Source organism: Lampris incognitus, chromosome 14, assembly GCF_029633865.1.
Source record: "Lampris incognitus isolate fLamInc1 chromosome 14, fLamInc1.hap2, whole genome shotgun sequence".
Lineage (NCBI taxonomy): Eukaryota > Metazoa > Chordata > Actinopteri > Lampriformes > Lampridae > Lampris > Lampris incognitus.
Genome location: NC_079224.1, coordinates 11,415,794 through 11,435,863, shown reverse-complemented (window position 1 = coordinate 11,435,863; position 20,070 = coordinate 11,415,794). Strand labels below are relative to the sequence as shown.

At 45.6% G+C, this 20,070-nt stretch overlaps 2 protein-coding genes across 3 annotated transcripts in view; one reads left to right on the top strand and one right to left on the bottom strand.

Annotated features, from left to right (window-relative positions):
• The window catches only part of zzz3 (zinc finger, ZZ-type containing 3), a 39,376-nt gene extending 25,438 nt beyond the window's left edge, over window positions 1–13,938 (top strand). For both annotated transcript variants that reach the window (XM_056292543.1, XM_056292542.1), the window contains exons 9-12: window positions 2,491–2,643; window positions 7,832–7,966; window positions 10,242–10,342; window positions 12,346–13,938. In XM_056292543.1, coding sequence (XP_056148518.1) covers window positions 2,491–2,643; window positions 7,832–7,966; window positions 10,242–10,342; window positions 12,346–12,490 — 534 coding nt within the window. In that variant the 3' untranslated portion in view covers window positions 12,491–13,938. The remainder of the gene's footprint in view (window positions 1–2,490; window positions 2,644–7,831; window positions 7,967–10,241; window positions 10,343–12,345) is intronic.
• A 914-nt stretch (window positions 13,939–14,852) lies between these two features.
• The window catches only part of ak5 (adenylate kinase 5), a 135,021-nt gene continuing 129,803 nt past the window's right edge, over window positions 14,853–20,070 (bottom strand). Inside the window, exons 13-14 of the mRNA XM_056293301.1 lie at window positions 15,916–16,128; window positions 14,853–15,805 (exon numbers count right to left, since the gene is read on the bottom strand). Of these exons, the coding sequence (XP_056149276.1) occupies window positions 15,731–15,805; window positions 15,916–16,128 (288 nt within the window). The 3' untranslated portion in view covers window positions 14,853–15,730. The remainder of the gene's footprint in view (window positions 15,806–15,915; window positions 16,129–20,070) is intronic.

Below are 20,070 nucleotides of genomic sequence, written 5' to 3'. Positions count from 1 at the left end.
ATCTACTTTGCGTAATGTTCTCGTTTGACTCGTCTCCGAACGACCTTGTGGTTCTTTTTCGGCAGCCCTCTTTTTGTTTCACTTTCCAAGTGACGCTGAATCGTTGCTCGTCGACTGTGATCTAACTAGATATTACAACTCCTACAAAATAATTTCCCGCCATCAGCGTGTAAAATATGTTTTCCAAACTCAATTACTCTGTCGTCTGCAGTCGTGTTTTTTGAGGCTTTAGATTTCGACATCTTCAGTACGTTAGGGCCTAAGCTAACATGCTGGCGACAGCTAACTCAAACTATGCTAGTAACAACAATGATCATTGCGACCACCCCGGATGCTCATTTAACCAATCAATGTCTTAGACACGTGAATGCTTTTATTCGCGCATCCAAAATGTCAATCATGTCAGCACAGTATTTTCTCAAACTGGTTGCGCACTTAAATTCTGCATTTCACTGCATTTCACGGCAAATGGTCAATTACACGGGAAGAGGCTGATTTCACGGTCCGTGACGCGATTTTCACGGCCGTGAATTTGGTAGGGCCCTAATCATAGCCCTTTTTCCACTTCCTCTTTGTACAAGTTGGCCATTATAGGCGAGACTGAGGAACCAATGGCACACCCGTGCCTCTGCCTGTAGTACTGCCCCCCTGTATGTGAAGTACGTGGACTGAAGACACAGCTTCAGGAGCAGACACACTTGGTCAGGGTTAAGGGTAGTCCTGTTGCTAAGTGTGGGGTTGTTTTGTAATTTCATACGAATTACCTCCACTGCTTCATCAATAGGAACGCACGTGAAGAGAGACTTTACATCATAAGAGACCATTTTTTCATCCTCCTCCATAATGATGTCCCTCACCTTATCCACAAAATACATAGTGTTCTGAATGTGATGTTCATTACTGCCTACCAACAGGTTAAGAATAGATCCAAGAAACTTAGAGATGTTATAGGTCACTAAGTTAATCATACTAACAATAGGCCATAATGGCACATCCTGTTTATGTATCTTAGGTAAACCATACAGACTAGGTGTAGCTTCCCCTGGGTCTAATCTGGTACAAAATTCTGTCAATAGCATTGTCCTGTTCTAACAGCTTCAGACAATCTATCTTGTAACCGCTACCTGGATCTCATTTCAGGAGCTCATAAGTATTCATGTTGCTAAGTAACGTCATAACTTTCTCAGGATAGTCTGTCTGGTCCAATACAACAGTGCGTCTGCCTTTGTCTGCCAGAAGGATGATGATGTTATTGTCCTTACTGAGAGGGTGGGGATACCTGCAGTCAGTTGAGACTGAAGAGGTCACTTAGATGAGTGATGAAACGTTTCTCTCAATAAACGTTGTGTCCAGATGAACTGATTCGCCTTTCTTTGATTTTCTTACCTGGATCACTGAGCATGCATAAAGGCACTGTAGTACTTTCTTGACTTGTCCATTAAAGCTAAAATCAAAATCAAATAAAAACCTCAGACTTCTGGCGACAGGTTAAATGGAATAAGCCAAACTGCCAAGATTATCCCTAATAAGCTGGTGTGCTCCTGGAAGCCTAAAAGCAATGATCTCTGGTTCATCATTTAATAAGAGGAAGTTGTGTTTTGTTTTTGTTTTTTTGAGAGAGGGCATTTTTTACCTTTTTATTTGACGAGAGTGACAGGAAAATTGGACAGGAAAATTGGAGAGAGAAAGGGGGTATGACATGCAACAAAGGTCGCAGACTGGAATCGAACCAGTGATGGTTGCGACCATGTGGCCATGTCGTGTATGCTGTAAACACATGGCCACATGTGGTTACAGGAAGTTTGGGGAAGTTTGGCTAAGCGGTCAGGGCTGCTGAATTTGAAAGGCATGTGCAACTTTGTGTCCTCAGCATAAAAATGACGGAACACATTGTTCGCTCGTCACATGACCAGCATGTACAGAGAGAAAAGAAATGGATTGAGAATTGAGCCTTGAGGAATTCAACAGGATGAGTGTGCTGAGGAGAAGAATTTCCAATAACTGTAGACAAGTGCGAGAGGCAGGAGCAGAACCATTAGAGCGCAGTGTCTGAAACACCAACCCACTTTTAAGGCAATCAAGTAAAATTGAATGGTACACACTATGGAAGGCTGCATCAGGTCTAAAATGACCTGAATTGAATAGTTGTCGGCACCAGTTGCCAACAGAATGTCATTAGTGACCTTCTGAAGAGCTGTTTCAGCGCTGTGAAGGGCCCTAACATCTGATTGAAATTTATCGAAAATGCTGTTCTCGGCAACATGGTCTTTGAGCTGAGAAAAAAAAAAACACTTTCTCCAAGACTTCTAAAAGAAAAGGTAGTTTAGAAAAAGGCCTATAGTTATTCAGGGTTAGAGAATCTAGGCGAAGTTTCTTGAGTTAGGGCTGAGCCCCACAGCAGGCTTAAAATATGACAGGAAATTCCCAGAAGTTAAGGAGCTGTTGTCTGCCTACATTTTAACATCAATTTTGTCCTGGTTGGTTCCCCAGGCATCCAGCAAGCGTCAGCACCACCTCAACAAGCATCTGTACAGGCCATCCACCTTCCTGGCCTCCTACGAACCTCCGGTCTACATGGATGATGATGATGAAGATCGCTCGGCCTACTACAGTGGCGTGCAGGATCCCTCTGCTGATGACTCGGTCAGTCACAGCTCCTCTCTCTTTGATATACTCTTGCTGATTATCAGAGTCGATTCCCATGTCAAAATCTGTGTCCCCGTAGAGAACGTTCTTCATGTTTGCAGAGAAGGTTTTCTCAAGAGTAAATGTTTCCAAGCATGCAAAGTAAAGAAAGGCCCAGTTTCAGAATGTCGAAATGTAGTTGGGGTCCTGGTAATTTTAGCCCATGCAACAAAAGGTGGATGGATAGATGTTGTGACCTGATCACTTTTGACTCAGTTGTTCTATTTTCCCAGTTGTTTCAGTTGTTGATAGACTGCCAGTTCAATATCGAGATTGAAGTGTCTCAAAATTATTTGTAAATACACAAAGCATGATCCACAAATATTCCACAATTTACAAATGTGTTTTGCTATCCACAAACACAAAATTCCTTACTCCTGACTTGTAACTTGGCATTTAAATAAATGTGCTATGATTTGTACAACACTGCCGCCTAGTGGATGTTGTCGAAAGGTGGGGCTCTTTTGTGTGTGTGGATCAAGATCTATTTGTGGGTGGACCTTAAAAGAGCGAAAAGAATGTCTCAAAATTACGTCATTGGAAGAAGGGATGAATGCATGTATTGGCTGATCCACAAATGCCAAAGTGTTTTTACCAATTACAAATGAATTCTTTACAAATAGAGATCTGTTTGTACAAATCATAGCACGTTTATGTAAATGCCAGCTTACAAAGTCACAAGTAAGGAATTTTGTGTTTGTGGATAGTGGATAGGAAAACACATTTTGTAAATCGTGGAATATTTTGGATCATGTTATGTGCATTTACAAATAATTTTGAGACATTTCTCGCTCGATAGTTTTACACTGAAGGTTTATTTATGCTACCTTAGGCTGAGAAAATCTCATTGAGAATAGTAAATGAAGAATGCTAGCCATCTCTGTCCAAGAACTGTCAGTGCCCTTGAGCAAGGTACTTCACCAAATGCTCCAACAGAGCTGTGAGGTGACCAATAGTGGCGAGCTGTGTTTGTACTGGAAAGCCCACAGGTATGACTGTGAAGTAGGGCGTCGGGTAGGAAAGTTTGCTGTCTTACTTTATGAATAAGTTTCAGATGGATAGATGGATTAAAAAAAGTGAACCTTAGTTCTCAAGACGCTCGTTTTCATACAGTTTCTAAATAGCTCTGTTTTTGCTTTCTCTCTAACTGTTTATTATATATTCTGAGTCTGCAAAAATGTAAGGGTGCATCCCAGTATTATAAAATTGGGTTGCCTCCCCTTCTTGTCCGCAGTAAAGCCTCAAAAGTTTTAGGCTAACCGGCTCATGCTATCTGCAGCACTTCCCGCAGTTATGTTGAGTTGGCTGGTACTGGACCTCTGCTCTGCATCGCTCATTCCAGCTCAACCCACAAATGTTCTGTTGCTTTGAGATCTTGTGACTGGGTAACCCACTGCATTAAGCTGTAATGTCATATTTTTGTAGCCATTCCTGGACAAACAGTTTTCCTCACAGTGGTTTTACAAAGACCACACTTAACTTTGATTGGGTCCCCACTCTCTCTCTCTGCCACGCTTTATTTTATTTAATGTTGACAAAGTCAAGAAATTATTTCTTAAAAGTGGTGACCCCTTGGACTGTCAGTTGAAATTGTATAATGTGTTAAATATTTAGGGATATGTATTGTTGACATGTTGAGCTTCACAGACAGCAGTAACTGTATTCATGAGAAGGCCAACCAGAGTCTGTTTTAGGAAGATGGAGGTGGTCCATGTCAGCCTTGTTGAGAACATCTTCGTGTTCAGTATTATAACGTGGTATGGACAGCTGGATGCAAAGATTAAGCCTCAGTTGGCCAGGGTCATTACACAGCTGGCTGTTAATAGGAAGACAGCTGGATGTCTTATACAATTTTGCTGTATGCTGGAAAGCTCTGGCCATAGTCCATGATCCTGGTCACTCCATTTGAGATACTCCTCTCTTGGCAGAGCTTTAGAAGGCCCATGGTCGGGGCGTCTGGGTAGCGTAGCGGTCTGTTCTGTTGCCTACCAACACAGGGATCGGCGGTTCAAATCCCCGTGTTACCTCCGGCTTGGTCAGGCATCCCTACAGACACAATTGGCCATGTCTGTGGTTGGGAAGCCGGATGTGGGTATGTGTCCTGGTCGCTGCACTAGCGCCTCCTCTCGTCGGTCGGGGCGCCTGTTTGGGGGGGGGGGGGACTGGGGAGAATAGTGTGATCCTCCCATGCGCTACGTCCCCCTGGCGAAACTCCTCACTGTCAGGCGAAAAGAAGTGGTTGGCAACTCCACATGTATCAAAGGAGCCATGTGGTAGTCTGCAGCCCTCCCTGGCTCGACAGAGGGAGTGGAGCCAGTGACCGGGATGGCTCGGAAGAGTGGGGTAATTGACTGGGTACAACTGAGGAGAAAATTTGGGGGGGGGGGGGGATTCCAACAAAAAAAAGAAGGCCCATGGTTTAAAGACATATCTAAGAAGTTCTTTGTGCCTGTCACCATCAGTCTGTTTTTACATGAAGTGTGTATGGGTGCTTAATCTGTGTATTGTTGTGAAATGTGATGGAGTTGTTTTGTGATATCGTGCCTGAAGTGAGGCCAAGACAAGTTTCCAAACTTGACTGGACAATAAAGTTTTATGTATTCTGTTACTCTGCAGGGAAAAAAAAGCATTTTAACTGAACTCACTGCTGCTGTGGAAGGATGAACCTGAGTGGCAGTGATGGGTGATTCTGTGGCGTTCAAATGTTGCTCCACCTTTTATCAAGTGGTCCAATGTGAGCCATGAACACCACCGCACCCGCACCACCACTGGCTGTGTAGACATGCCACACAATGGATATGTAGATTTACGTGGGTGTCTCCATAGCTTAGCCTCCCTGTCGGCAGGAACCAGGATTTGTCCAACCAAATAATCTTTTTCTATTCATCCGGCGTCCAATGTTTCGTTCTTTAGCTGACTGCCATGCAACCAGAATTTGTCTTCTGCCAAATACCTCTCTTAGATCACCGGCTGCCAAACCCCATTTGTGTTGAGGTTCGGGGAGTTATGTGTTCTTTTATTGGTCCTACGGCACGAGTGTTTTACTGGACTGTTGGTTGATTAACTGTCAACTGTGTGTTGCTTTTGCACAGTTCGTATCGGCCTCTTTTTACGTGTTTTGTAAATGAGCAGTTTTCGCTGGCTGGTCCTCTTGTTAGCCTGACGTCCTTTCGGCGGGTGGATGATTGTAGACGCACACCGTCGAGTATTATAAACCCGGCAGTGTCACACAAATGAACCGGCGCCCACCTGCTACCTACCGTTATACCCTGTTCAAGCACACAAATCCTTTTTTCTTGCTCACTTACCCTCACATACACAAGTCATATCTCAGTTGTCAGTTGTTTTAAAGATCCCTTTAAACCCCTTTCTTCCTTTATGTGCTGCTTAAACTAATTTAATGGGTGAAAAAACAAGTCAGGGCTCAAGCTTTTTATTTTCTTGAGTCATCTGATCAGTTGATTTTAAGGAAAGAGAGGGTGTCCCTGATATGTGCATTTCTGGGCCAGTTTTATCTTGTTTCTGCTGGATTTCTGCCTTTGTGGACATGCTGTTGTCCATTTGGCACGGCTGGCCCAGTGGTTAGCGCTGTCGCCTCACAGCAAGAAGATCCTTGGTTCGAACCCCGGGGTTGTCCAACCTTTGGGGGGAGGTCATCCGAGGTCGTCGTCTGTGTGGAGTTTGCATGTTCTCCCCGTGTCTGCGGTGGGTTTTCTCCTGGTGCTGTGGTTTCCCCCGCCATCAAAAAGACATGCATATTAGGGTTAATACTCCTGTCTGTGCCCCTGACCGAGGCATGGCAAGACCAACTGGAGCTGGTCCCCAGGCACTGCACTAGCGGCTGCTCCAAGCTACACAGCTAGGATGGGTTAAGTGCAGAGACGAGTTTCCCCACGGGGATTAATAAAGTACATCAAACCAAATCCCATTCATCTGCTTTGGGGGATTATTGTTATATTTTTGTCCTGTTTCTTTATGTCCGTGAGCTCTCACGCGCCCCGTTGTCCTGTGGTGCTTTAATTCAGCCGTTCACTATCTCTCCTCTTCAAAATCTCCTCCTCCTGTAGCTCTGACCTGCCAGGTGAGGCCTGCTGAACCCTGCATGAAATCTGCCTACAGGAGGCGGTCTAATACCCGTCAAGTTTATTTGAATCAGTTTCAGACGAGGGGAAGTAAGCACCTGTTTCTGTGCTGCCCAGGAAGAACTCCCTGCCTTGTACCTTATGTCAGCATCCCGCTGCATCCTCGCTCCCCCTCTAATACCAAGGGAGGAAAAACTAACAGTTGAGCCTTGATCATGCCTGTTGTTTTGTCTTTTCAAACACGGCAGCGTGCATTTGGGAAAATGGCCAGACGAGGGGCCGGGCCAGCCCAGACCCGACCCTGACCTTTCCATTTGAATTGTGTGACTCCTGACACTATCACAGCCATTATCGGTGCGCTGACATTTTCTCTCCCCCCGCCCCTGATGGCAAGTAACCTTTTAAGCAAAGCTGGGGAGCTGACCCCCACTGAGAGCGTTGGCCACCAGGTCTTGTAGCGTGTTAACAGGACTTTCGTATGCAGCCCAGTCAACAGAGGCGTTAGCAGTGAAGTCTGCCGGGATTTATTTTCTTGCTCTGTCAGCTCATCCTTTACTTTGGCGACTTTCACTGGGTCATGCAGAAGATGGGGGAAGACAAACCCGTTGACTGCTGAGGGTAACTCTCATTGCTTGCCCACTTCCACAGGGATGTGACCAAACACAGGGTCAGGCACAGAACAGCGCCCCCTGGAGCTGATAAATATGGCTGAGGACAGTTCAGCCAGTGATTGCTGGCCGACTCGAAGGCAGAACACTGGGGTCAAGAATGGCCAATATGGAGAGGAGACACATCAGAACACATTCTCATTTTGAAATGATGTATACATTTGTCTATCTGTGTGTGTGCCTCACGTGCATGGAGACGCTGATCTCTGTCTTCTGTCTCTCTTGTTTGTAACGGTGTTCACATATGTGTGTGTGTAAATGTGTGTTCTAGTTTCTTGAAGTGTTTTTTTTTTCTTTTTCTTATTATTCTTGGACGTACTTATCCCCCAACTTGTTTTGTGTGTGTGTGTGTGTGTGTGCGCGCGCGCGCGTGCGCACCCGCGCGTGTGTGTCCAGGATGACGAGGGTGTGCCGGTTGAGTTGAGGCACCTGCCTGAGTACAAGGAGCTCTTGGAGCTGAAGCAGCTGAAGAAGCAGAAGATACGTGAGATCCAGGAGGAGAGGGGAGCGGTGCAGCACCTCGGTTTCAAGGTGACGCCCACAAGTACACACACACAGCAATGACTTTTCAGGAACACTTTTTTTTCATTTCATGTATGCAAATACATGAAATGAAATTATATCTCGTTTCCCCCAGCCCACAGCAGTGCAACACAAAGACAAAAACACATATACAAAAACTACAAGATCACATATATCCAACTACAAAAATAAATAAACCACTGTCCGAGAACAAACGCCAGGATGACTGTCAGAACTGCCGGTCTGCATGGGCTATCAGTTAGCTTAGACTGCCCTGCTTCCGCGTCCTGTCAGACTGCCCTCGGTGCTTCCTCTTCAGGCGCAGCTCCAGGCAGGGCCGTGGTCCCTGGGCCCCGCCAGACGCAGCAGACCAGGCTCCCCCAGCTGATCTAGCGCCAGTCCAACGCCAGTCCAACCGATTGATTTTGCTTACCATGCTAGCTTTAGCGAATGGGACGGCCATGTTGCCTTACCTGCTCTCACCTGACTGCCCTCACATCAGACGTTAGTCAGGTTTTTGTGCAGATGCTCACCCCGCTCTACCTTCACCAAGAGGTTTCAGTTCGTGTTGTTTAAATTCAAGTTTTTTGGCGTGACAAGTTGTTGAAGTAGTGAGTTTGCACTTTTGAGGAATCTGTTTCCATCCATTATCCAAGCCGCTTATCCTGCTCTCATGGTTGCGGGGGTACTGGAGCCTATCCCAGCAGTCATTGGGCGGCATTAGATGTCCCACTGTCAAATGTTGAAACAGTAAACAAGCTAGGGTAGTAAGCATTTCTATAAGTTGCCTCAAGGACTGTTTATGAGGATATCTGGTTGCCTCAGAGTATCTAAAACAAGATATGATGAGTAGGTGCAACAGCAACTCATTGAAAGCCTGGAAGCTGCCGGATCATTCGAGTGAGCCAGGCTGCCCCATCCCATATTGACTTGCCCTTTTACCCCTTTAATTTTGATGAGTATCTAAATGAGGGAGAGTCGACAGTTGAGAAGGAACACAACCTCTTCGTGACATTTTTTTTTTAATTTCCACCACCCCACCCCACCCCCCACCCCCAATTTTATCCGGCCAGTTACCCCACTCTTCCGGGCTTTCCCAATCTCTGCTCCACCCCCTTTGCCAATCCGGGGAGGGCTGCAGACTACCACATGCCTCCTCCGATACACGTGGAGTCGCCAGCTGCTTCTTTTTACCTGACAGTGAGGAGTTTCGCCAGGGGGAAGTAGCGTGTGGGAGGCTCATGCTATTTCCCTCAGTCCCCCCTCCCCCTAAACAGGCGCCTCGACCGACCAGAGGAGGCGCTAGGGCAGTTACCAGGACACACACCCATATCTGACTTCCCACCCACAGACATGGCCAATTGTGTATGTAGGGATGCCCGACCAAGCTGGAAGTAACACGGGGATTTGAACTGCCAATCCCCGTGTTGGTAGGCACCGCAATAGACCGCTACGCCACCCGGACACCCTTGACAAATTTTGTCACCTCTCAGGAAGATTCAGTCTCTGTCCATAATTTTGAACCCCTCATTGCGACAGTGAAAGGAGTTTCCCCTACCAGGAAGGAAGGAAGTCTTTTGTAATCCACTAGGGAAATTTATTCTCTGCATTTGACCCAGGGAGCGCTGTGGAGATGAACTGCACATCATTTTCTATCTTGCCATGAAAAAAAGTTAGATGTCTGTCATTGTGGGTTGTTGTATCTGAGTGCGCAGTGCTAACGGTTAATGTAAATTAGGGCGTTATGAGGACCTGGGCCGGGAGAGCCTTTGAAAACGGTGCAGTCTATCAGATTTAAACCCGGCCGCAGTGTATGCTTCATGCCACACTTGGGCATTTTTACTGCGGTCGGCTGTGTTGTTAACATGATTTGTTGACACACAACGCAACTCAAGACTTGAGGTCAGCAGGTCCTGGCAGTTGACAAAATCCTTTTGTTTGTTCTGCAAATGCAACTGAAACTGGTTTCCCGATTGGAAAAGCAGCTTCAACACTAGCGAATACCCTCTTTTGGACATTTGGAACTGGTCCCAAATCAGAACTGGTTCTTATGATAGCCATGGCTGTTGCATTATTTACACGTGCTGCTTGACTAACTGGCTCACGGGGGAAACAGACAGTTTGTTGACATCAGTATGAACTTAGAACGGCATCGTTCTGACGGCACATGAGCCCGCCGTCTGTACTGCATCAATTCTGTTGTGTATTATTGTTCAACAACAAAGCCAGTGCACGGCTGGGTACTGAAAATTGTGGTTGTGCGTGTGTGTCTGTGTGTATGTAGTGTGACGTGTGTGGCACAGAGCCTATCCAGGGAGTGAGGTGGCACTGTCAGGATTGTCCCCAGGAGACCTCGGTTGACTTATGCTCCAACTGCTCAGACTGGTGAGAAAACCCTCATGTTAAAATCCATTACTGACACGTAGCTCTGTCTGTCAGCAAATACTTCTGTGACACTGGTTCTTCTGATACCTAATGTGTCGGTCTCAAAGATTCTGCTTGCGTTCTTTTTTGGGTGTACGCTTCCCAGGAGTCATTTCGAAACCACCAGCGAGTTTGTCCGTCACAACAGCAGAACACAGAGGGCTTGCTCTGCCTGACCTCTGGTGGACCGATCGCTGCAGGGTGATTAAAACACCTCACTGTCTGTGCTGTGCTCAGGACTTTTAGCAGCAATGTCGCCACAGACACACATTTGTATTTCTCCGTATCAATGCAAATGCGAGAGCGTTCATCCGTGGTCACCAGGCGAGTCATCTAGTTTGATAACTTTGTGGAAAAGAAAGATACAGACCTGCCGCTCCCTAAATGCTCCTAAAACTGCACATATTTGCATTAAAATTAGTTTTAGATCAATTGCACAAAAAAAATGTTTTGATAAGATCTACCTAAAACGATCATGAGCTGTCAAAATGACCACTCGTAATTTGCGCGTGATCTTGCGCGTCACGTCACAATTTATGACGCGTGTTGGTCGCATCATTTCCTTCGTGAAGTTCATCGCTCTGTCCTAGAAACCCACTAGTGTCCTCCAGTGTAGAGAAATAGTCTAAACTTGATTTCTGATTATTTCCAACATGTCTGGTTACAGACGCCGTTACGGACGCACCATGACTACCACCGAGGCGTTGCAGTATTTACAGGCGTTGGACAGCGGCCATTTTAAATTTGAAAAATAGTATTAAAGTTGTTAAAATGTTAATTTTGGTGTCAGTTAGTTTCCTAACAGCCATACTAACATATGCAATGCATTAATATCTCAACTGGGTATTTATCTTGACAGAATATAGAGTTTAAAAACCGGCAGTCATGTTGACCGCCTGTGGTCGTTTTAGGTAGGAGTGAAATCCCGGTCGTTCTGGTGTTAAACTCTCAGTTAAGTGAGAATCTTCGAGATTGTTGCTTTAAAAAGTTGATGCCGTCTCTAACAAGGTGTCTGCTGACACGTCTCTTTGAATGAATTTTGCATTTGTGTGGCAGCGTAACAAATAAGCTTCTGAAGGTCTTTATGCAGGCCAGTCGCTTTTCTGAACTGCATCACCCAGTTTTTTTTTTCCTTTTCTATTCTTTTTTGTTCCTCCCTCCGAATCAGTTAAAACATTTTGAGCCATGTGAAACTTGTTGGATGTGTGTAGAATTGGTACAGATTGCTAAAAGTACAGACGGAGCACAAGCTCAAGGCTGACCTTCATGCAGATGCATTAACTGCTCTGCTCTGAGGTGGCCATCGCTATAATCTCTTCTTTAAAGTGATACTGACATCAAAATCTGAACATTCCTATTGACAGGCTGTGTGCCGAGTTGGAATGTGACCACGGAGAAATTCAGTGGCTGAAACAGCGCGTCTGCGGCCACTCGAGAGAGATCTGTGATTGACTGTAGATGGTGTCCAATGACAAATTGTGCCGGTGGATACGTAGACACCAGTCAATTTGCATATAGGGTTACACAGCCCTCTACACTACGTATGAGAGCTGGATCCATGTCAAACGTCACCGCGCTACCGCTCGTGTTTAAAACCCTAAAATAAAAACTTGCTATCCACGTACCCGTGTGTTATTGTTGTTTGTAACAGATTTTGAGTTTTGAAGTCAAAATACTCACAGAATTATGATATTAATTGACGTTTATCGGTCAGTTATCATGTCGGTGGACATGAGCAGTATGAGCAGTAGCAGTAGCGTGGTGATGTCAGGAAGACAGTAGCCAATAGCTTTGAATTCATAAAACCACACCTATTTTCGGTTATGATTCAAACTCCCAATGTTAAAAAATGTGTTCAGAAAGGGCATGTCAGTCTCTCTTTAAATGCAGCATGACTGATGAGCGCCAAGCTGCATTCCTCATATTAAACCTTTACTCCCTTTGTTTCTTACCTCTCCTACCAGCTTGTTAAAAACGGAGACGCACAAACCCGACCACCACTTGGAACCCGTGTACCAGACAGACACCTTCCTGGATAGGGACTACTGTATGCCGCAGAGCGCAGGCTACAACTATCTGGACCCCAACTACTTCCCTGCCAACAGATGACAGGGGCCCAGGCGTCCCTAGCTCCAGGCTCTCTCCACATATCCCACAGGCCGCTCTGTGCATGGCTCCATCCTCCAAGTACAAGATACCCGCTTAACCCGCCACCAGGCAGGAAGGCCAGCAGGCAGGCAGGCAGGCAGGCAGGCAGGCAGGCAGGCAGACAGGCAGACAGACAGACAGACAGACAGACAGCCCACCCGGGGGCCTCAGAGCATACCACGGCGCTGGTGGTCAGGGGCTGTTGGTAAGTGGCCACCCTGACTCAAGTGAGGGCCTCCATGTTGAATTGTTTGGGGGGGGGGGGGGTCCTCCTGCTCTACATCGACAGGGTTAATCTATGGATCTCTATTTAAAAAAAAAAACATACAAAAGTAATACACTATTTTTAAAAACAAGATGAGAAGGCACACTGACATTCCCGAGTCCTGGGACTCCAGAAGGGGCCACGTCTGTCTCGGTTCCCCTCCTCCTTCTGCCATAAGACCGGAGGACCAATGGTCTCTCCCTGGTGAGGGTCCACTGAGAGGAAATATGCGGTTGACGAGTGACATAGTGGGGGTCGGGCAACGGATCCTAGCGCCCAAATTAGCATCTCTGGCCACCAGCCCAGTAGGAAGTCCCAGTCCCAGGAGCTTTGTCCATCAATGTGACGATCTAAAAACAGACTGCACAATGTCTACACGGAGGCCACCCTACCACTGTCACTCAAGGCTGCTCTCTACCCCGTACCTCTCAACATCTCTCGCCATCTCTCACACACAGTCATGGTTTTTTTTTTGTTGTTTATTTTGTTTTGTTTTGTTTTTGTTTTTTTGCGTCGTCCTGTCCACTAAACCTTTTTAGTTTCTGACAAAGAAGCACTACAGCATGGAGAGCAAACGTTTTCAAAGGAAGACTTGCGGACATACGGAAAAGTGTAGAAGATTTTTCTTTTCACCAAATGTGCGGTCATCGACCGTGTGGAGTATACAAATAAACGGTGAAAGGCAGCAAGCGCTAGTTGCTGTGTGCCATTTTTTTTGTTCCGTTGACCTCTGAACCTACCCACATCTCCCTCCCTGTGTGGCACCATTGAACTACATTAAATTGACCTGCTCATCATGTATCTAGATCCTCCGTAATTTCAGTCTGCTTTGAAATCCGTTAAATAAGGAAAAAAAAAGAAGTATTTTTATTGATCTATTTAAAAAAGATGAATTAAGACGGTGGTTGCTGCCTCTGAACAGCGGAGGAGTCCACACAATTTTATACACATAGATTTTGTTGTGCTTGAGTAGACACCATTTTGTATGGTTTTTGTTTTGTCTCCCTTCCGCACCCCCCCTTTACCCAGCTTCAATATCTGTGTATAACAGTCTGTTCTTATGTAAAAAAAAAAACTAAAAAAAAACAAAACAAAAAATGATGCTAGAGGAGAACTGTGGAAAATAAAAGTATGTGAAATTAGTGTTTCTACAACCTGTGGTTCCTGTAGTATTCCTTTTCCAGTAATGTTGAGAAGTTTACAACACCGTGACGGTGATGAAAAACGATGGTGTGTAAAAATTGTGTGCACAATATCTTGTAAAATGATCAGTCTTATTTGGGCGTCCCTGTTGTCTTGGACTAAAAGGAAATTCTTGCCTTCTCACTGCATGGCGAGTACTCGGCTGTGTATACTGAGAGACTTCAGAGCGTCCTCGTCTTTGGATCAGCATCTCCAGAACAGCGACATGTAACAGGGCTACCCTGCTGGGAGCTGTCTGGAGACTGGTTACCATAGGTAGTCATGAAATAGCCTCCGTGATGACGAACCCCAAGGAAATTGATGTGTGCGGTGGCGGCGCGTCCGCGTTGTTCTGTAAAGGGGAAGTGAGGATTTAATAATGAAGTCTTGAGTCAAGAGGAAGGGGTGGACATCACTTTCTCTGGGCCTCTTCCAACATGGTCGATTACCTCTGGGAATTTAAAATAAACCAGCCTGCGAGCGTTCCGTGGCGGGCCTCTGTTCCAACCGTGTACACCAGGGATAGGCAACATGGTCCAGAAAGGTCCGGTGTGGGTGCAGGTCTTTGTTCCAACCAAGCAGTTACACACACACACCTGATTCTATAGATCAACCAATAGTCTTTGCTAAGGACCTTGATTTGTAGACTCAGGTGTGTAACTCCTTGGTTGGAACAAAGACCTGCACCCACCACACCGGACCGTTCTGGACCACGTTGCCTATCCCTGATGTACACTGAATGCGGAGGTTCATGTGGTGCCTGTGTGGCAACGTCCACCGAATCACATCGGTTTGCAGATTAAGAAACGAATAACAAGTTGGTGGTTGTTTGTTTTTTTGAGTGGGTGTTTATTACCTGCAGCTTCAGAAGCCCCCCATCACTTAACATTACCGTTGTTGTGAGTAAGCCACCAGCAGGTGGCACTGTCACATCAGTTGTGATCATACAGGACACATCAGGGCACAGACTCCAAAAAAACACTACTTAGCAAACAATATTTATTGATTGTTAAATATCCAAACTTAAAACAAGCACTGAAATTTGACATTGTCCCATAAGAGAAGCTTGCAGACAGCCATAATATACACGTTTATATGCTTCTTTCCATATAATGCACAACAAGGCGGTAAGCTTGATTGTAATTCTTGCATGCTTACTACTATAGACGGCGTGCTGTGAATGAGAGCGTGAACGCACATCATGTGCTCTTGTTGCCCACATACTGTTTGACATTTTGCTTTTTTTTTTCTTAGCATGGCAGAAGCCCTCTTATTTTGCCTTGGGGAAAGCAGAACATTCATTCTGAAGAGTTTCGGCGTGCAGCCCGGCACCGGCTCCCAGTCACAGCAGGCCCTGCTATTTTCTCAGCACAGTTATTTACCCGGGAGTTCAGGCGGTTGGCAGCATATACCCTTGACAGGCCAATACCAAGATGAGAGAGAGAGAGATGATGCAAGTGGACAAAGCCGTGCGTGAGTGTGTGCCGCTTCTTTGCCATCACAAACAGAAGTAGGTTTTGTTGACAACGTCTGCCACTAGAGCTCGAAGACACTGAGAGATTGAGACATGCATTTTGACCGGCCGCAGTTCAACGAGCAATCTGTGTATGATGCATGGTGCGAGGGTTATGCATGTGTGTGGCGTGAGCCTCCATTGACCGACTAGTAATGGTTGAGAGAGAAAGGGAGTTCTTCACACATAAGTTGCTGGTCCTTGGGGACGAGCAGGGTGCAGCGGTGAGTTTCCGTCACATCTAGAGCCCCTTACATGTGTTTATGGATCGGCAGATCTCCACAAACACCTCCTCTGGTGACCTCTCCGCGTCAATCTGGAGGTGTAAGCAAGCTGGTTTAAACACATCTTTTCACAAGCTGTTGGCATTTGCCGTCTATCGAGGCATCGGTACTGCACAACACGACTCTTAACACACAACCTTACCCTGTGCAGAAGCCTCCGGCGTTCATAGTGTGTGACCACAGGCTGGACGTCACTGCAGAAGCTCTCAGCCTTCCTATCGAGGATGCCCTTTCTTTCTCTGTCTCCATCGAGATGGAAGCTGGAGCTCGAGGAGAACCGATCACGACCCTGAAGGCGGTCGGACATGGTGTCAGAACAACAGTCCAGCAGCAGCACCGCACTGGGCTCCCCCATCTGATGAACACGTTTAAACAAACAGAGAGAGAGAGAGAGAGTAATTTTGTGATAATAGGCTATACAAATAAAATTGCCGAGAGAGAGAGAGGTGGTTGAGAAATTGTTCCAGGTGTTTTTAAAAAATCAAGATCTCCGGGGATTTTTTTTTTCAAATCAGTGCATTAGGAATCCAAAATTGAGTGTAAAGTCCTAAAAAGACATCAATAATCTACAGTGTCTGTGTCTAGGTCTGAGCACAGTTGCATTGCCTCACAGCCAGAGTTAAGTTAACACATTTAAAAACAAGCACATTTAAAAACAAGTTTTGTTCAAGAGTCGACTCATTGCAGTGGTAACACCCTCGATTTGGTTTTATCTAAAGGGATAGCTGCTTCTGATCTGACTGTCTTGCCAACCACATCTGCTGTGTCGGATCATTTTCTCATTAAATTTGAAGCATTATTGGTCTGTCAAGTTAATGTCGGCACAGATGTAATTATCACTCAGCATGTTGGTCCATCCACTGTGGCTGCATTTGGCCAGCAGCAGCTTCAAGTCTTGGCTCCTTTCACCGTAGAGACCGACTGATGAAAATGTCACTAGTGACTTAAATGTGGCCCTCTCTAGTCTCCTCAATTCAGTTGCACCTCTCACTACTACAGCTAGGTGACTAAAGAAGCCTACACCCTTGTTTAACGATGAGACACGGGCTCTTAAGTGGGCCTTCAGGAGACTGGAACATAAATGGCGAAAATCAAAATTGGAAGTTTTTTTTTAACTGTCTTGGCACGAGTGTTTATTGAAATACAAGCGTGCTTTAGCTGCGCGTACCTCTCTTGCATAATCAATATTAATAAACATAATCTCAGATTTCCCTTTGACCCTGTAGCTAAATTTACTAAAAAGCAGCCTTCTATTAGCTGCTCACCATTCAGGGTCCATGAGTTTCTAGACGTTTTCTGCAATAAGGTTGATGAGATAAACAAAATTAGTTCTTCAGCTAGTCCTGCAGATCCTGATTTACCAAATTCATATCTATCCACTGACAGTTCCAGTTATTACAGCTTTTGAGATTATCTCTTGATACTTTGACTAAGCTCATGTCAGCTTCTAAACCAACTACTTCCCTACTTGACCCTCTACCAGCAACACTTTTTAAAGATCTCTGGCCTTTCCTGGGACCTACAATGCAAAACATTAATGTATCACTTCCTACTGGCATTGTTCCTAGCAGTTTTGAAAGAGCTGTGGTTAAACCTCTACTTAAGAAACCGCACCTCAATCTGGGGTCTCTTAATAACTATCGACCTGTCTCTAATCTTCCACACTTTTCTAGTGTAGTAGAAAGAGTTGTGTATCAACAACTTTCAACCAATATAGAAGAAAACTATCCACTATATTAAACTTTTCAGTCGGCTTTCAGGGCCTGTCACTGTGAAACTGTTCTGACCAGAGTGGTGAATGATCTACTAGTTAAGGACTCTCATTCCACCGCTGTGCTTCTACTGCTGGACCTTAGTTCAGCATTTGACACCATTGATCACTATATATTATTAAATGGAATAAATTATAATTTTGGTGTCTCCGGCTTAGCTCTGTCTTGGCCTAAGTCCTACTTATCTGAAAAAACACAGTGTGTCTGCCATAATAATATTACATCAAAATTCTCCGATTTTAAATATGGCATACCTCAGGGCTCAATTCTTGGCCCTCTACTTTTCTCTCTATATTTCGCCTCTTGGCCAAATTATATGCAGTCATGGAGTACATTTCCATTGCTGTGCAATTAATACTCAGCTGTATGTGCCCCAATTACTCCTATTTTAATCAACCAAGGCTGTCCAGTTGTTATTTTTAATAATAATGACAAACGCCCCCTTGTCTCTCTTAATACTTTTTCTTCTTTCGAATCTCTGGGTTTTCTTTTAAATGGCCACCATCCGATACTCTGTATTTTAATCTATAGACCACCTAAGACTAACACTAGTTTTATTCAAGAATTTTCTGAACTTCTTTCCTTTATTATGGGCAAATACGACAGTCCTTATCCTTGATGATTTTAATATACATGTTTGCTGCCCTTCCACGTCTTGTGTTAACACTGATTTTATTAACCTCTTTTGAGTCTTTTAATCTTGAACAATCTGTTAAGGAGACAACTCATAATAAGGGGCATACTCTTGATCTGGTGTTGTCTTATAATGTTTCTCTTAATAATATTGAACTGCTAGATTTTAATGTCTGTGATCACAAAGCTGTGATTTTTCACACCCAGCTCCCTGCTCACAAGCCATCTACCTGTATCTCCTCCCGCTCTTTTAATTCCAAGTAAGCTAGTAGTTTGAGAATTAAGTTTTTATCAGCTCCGGCTAGTAATACCCTTAACCAGAAGGATCTCTCTGAAAAAGACTTATTGGATAATTTTAATAATACCTGTCGGACGATCCTTGATGGCATTGCCCCCTATCAGAGTTAAACATGTTAAATATAACGCCCTCCCCTGGCTTTTTGTATTTTCCCCCTTTTTATCCCCAATTGTATCTGGGTATCTGTTACCCCACTCTTCCGAGCCATTCCGGTTGCTGCTCCACCCCCTCTGCCGATCTGATACATGTGGAGTCACCAGCCACTTCTTTTCACCCGACAGTGAGGATTTTCGCCAGGGGGATGTAGCGCGTGGGAGGACCCCGCTATTCCCCCCAGCCCCCCCCCCCGAACAGGTGCCCCGACTGAGGCGCTAGTGCAGCGACCATGGACACATACCCACATCCGGCTTCCCACCCCTGTACTGCATGGTGGGTCGGTTTCTGTCTCGATGAATTTACCAAGCCCTGTTCTGCCGACGAGATTATAGAGTATTGATTACTGCAAACTGTTCTCTTCTCTCACGTCTTTTGTCTCTCTCTGTAAGATGTCTTCTCCCTTCTCCTCTTCTGTGTGTGTGAATGGTGTCATGTGACTCTCCCCCGTGTGCATGTGTAGTCTGTCCTCCTGTCAGGTCTCCATGGTGACGGTGGTCGTGTGGCTCAAGTCCTAGGCTGTTCCGACGGCATCTGGACACTGCTTGGCATCCTCCTCCTCATATTCTTCATATATTTCATAAGTCCATTATAATTGTGTTATCCTCTTTCAATTGTTGCATTGTGTAAGTTGTGTAAACACAACATCCGTTGCAGGTTGTCCGTCTCGGGAGAGAGATCCCTCCTCTGTTGCTCTCCCTGAGGTTTCGTCCTGTTCTTTCTCCCTGTTAAAGGGGTTTTTAGGGAGTTGTTGCTTATCCGATGCGAGGGTCTCGGGACAGGATGTTGTGTTGCTGTAAAGCCCCCTGAGGCAGACTTGTGATTTGTCATATTGGGCTACACAAATAAGACTGACTTGACTTGAAATTGACCTAACCAAAGTGCTGTACAATAAAATAGAACAAGACAACATTTAGGGGCGGCGCAGTGGTTAACACGGTCGCCTCACAGCAAGAGGGTCCTGGGCTCGAACCCCGGGGTTGTCCAACCTTGGGGGTCGTCCCGGGTTGTCCTCTGTGTGGAGTCTGCATGTTCTCCCCGTGTCTGCGTGGGTTACCTCCGGGACGTGTAGGTCAGGTGAATCGGCCCTACTAAATTGTCCCGAGGCGTGCGTGCGCGTGTGTGTTTAACACGAGACTCTAAATGTCCTACTGGTATTAGTGCAATTATTGGTATTATCTTTTTTTTTTTTAATTTTCACGGACCCCTTGCAATTACACACGGACCACTAGGGGTCCGCGGACCCCCGGTTGAGAAACACTGAGTTAGACTACGCCTCTTACTGGCTGTTTATATGCCACTCGCTGTACAGCGGGGTACGCAGTCTCTCTTCCTCCCTGCTTGCATACAGCGCCGTGCCAAAGTGTTCAACCCCCCCCCCCCCCCCCGACAGTCACCCCACAATGTCTGCCTTACAGAAGACGCTCACACACCTGTTCCT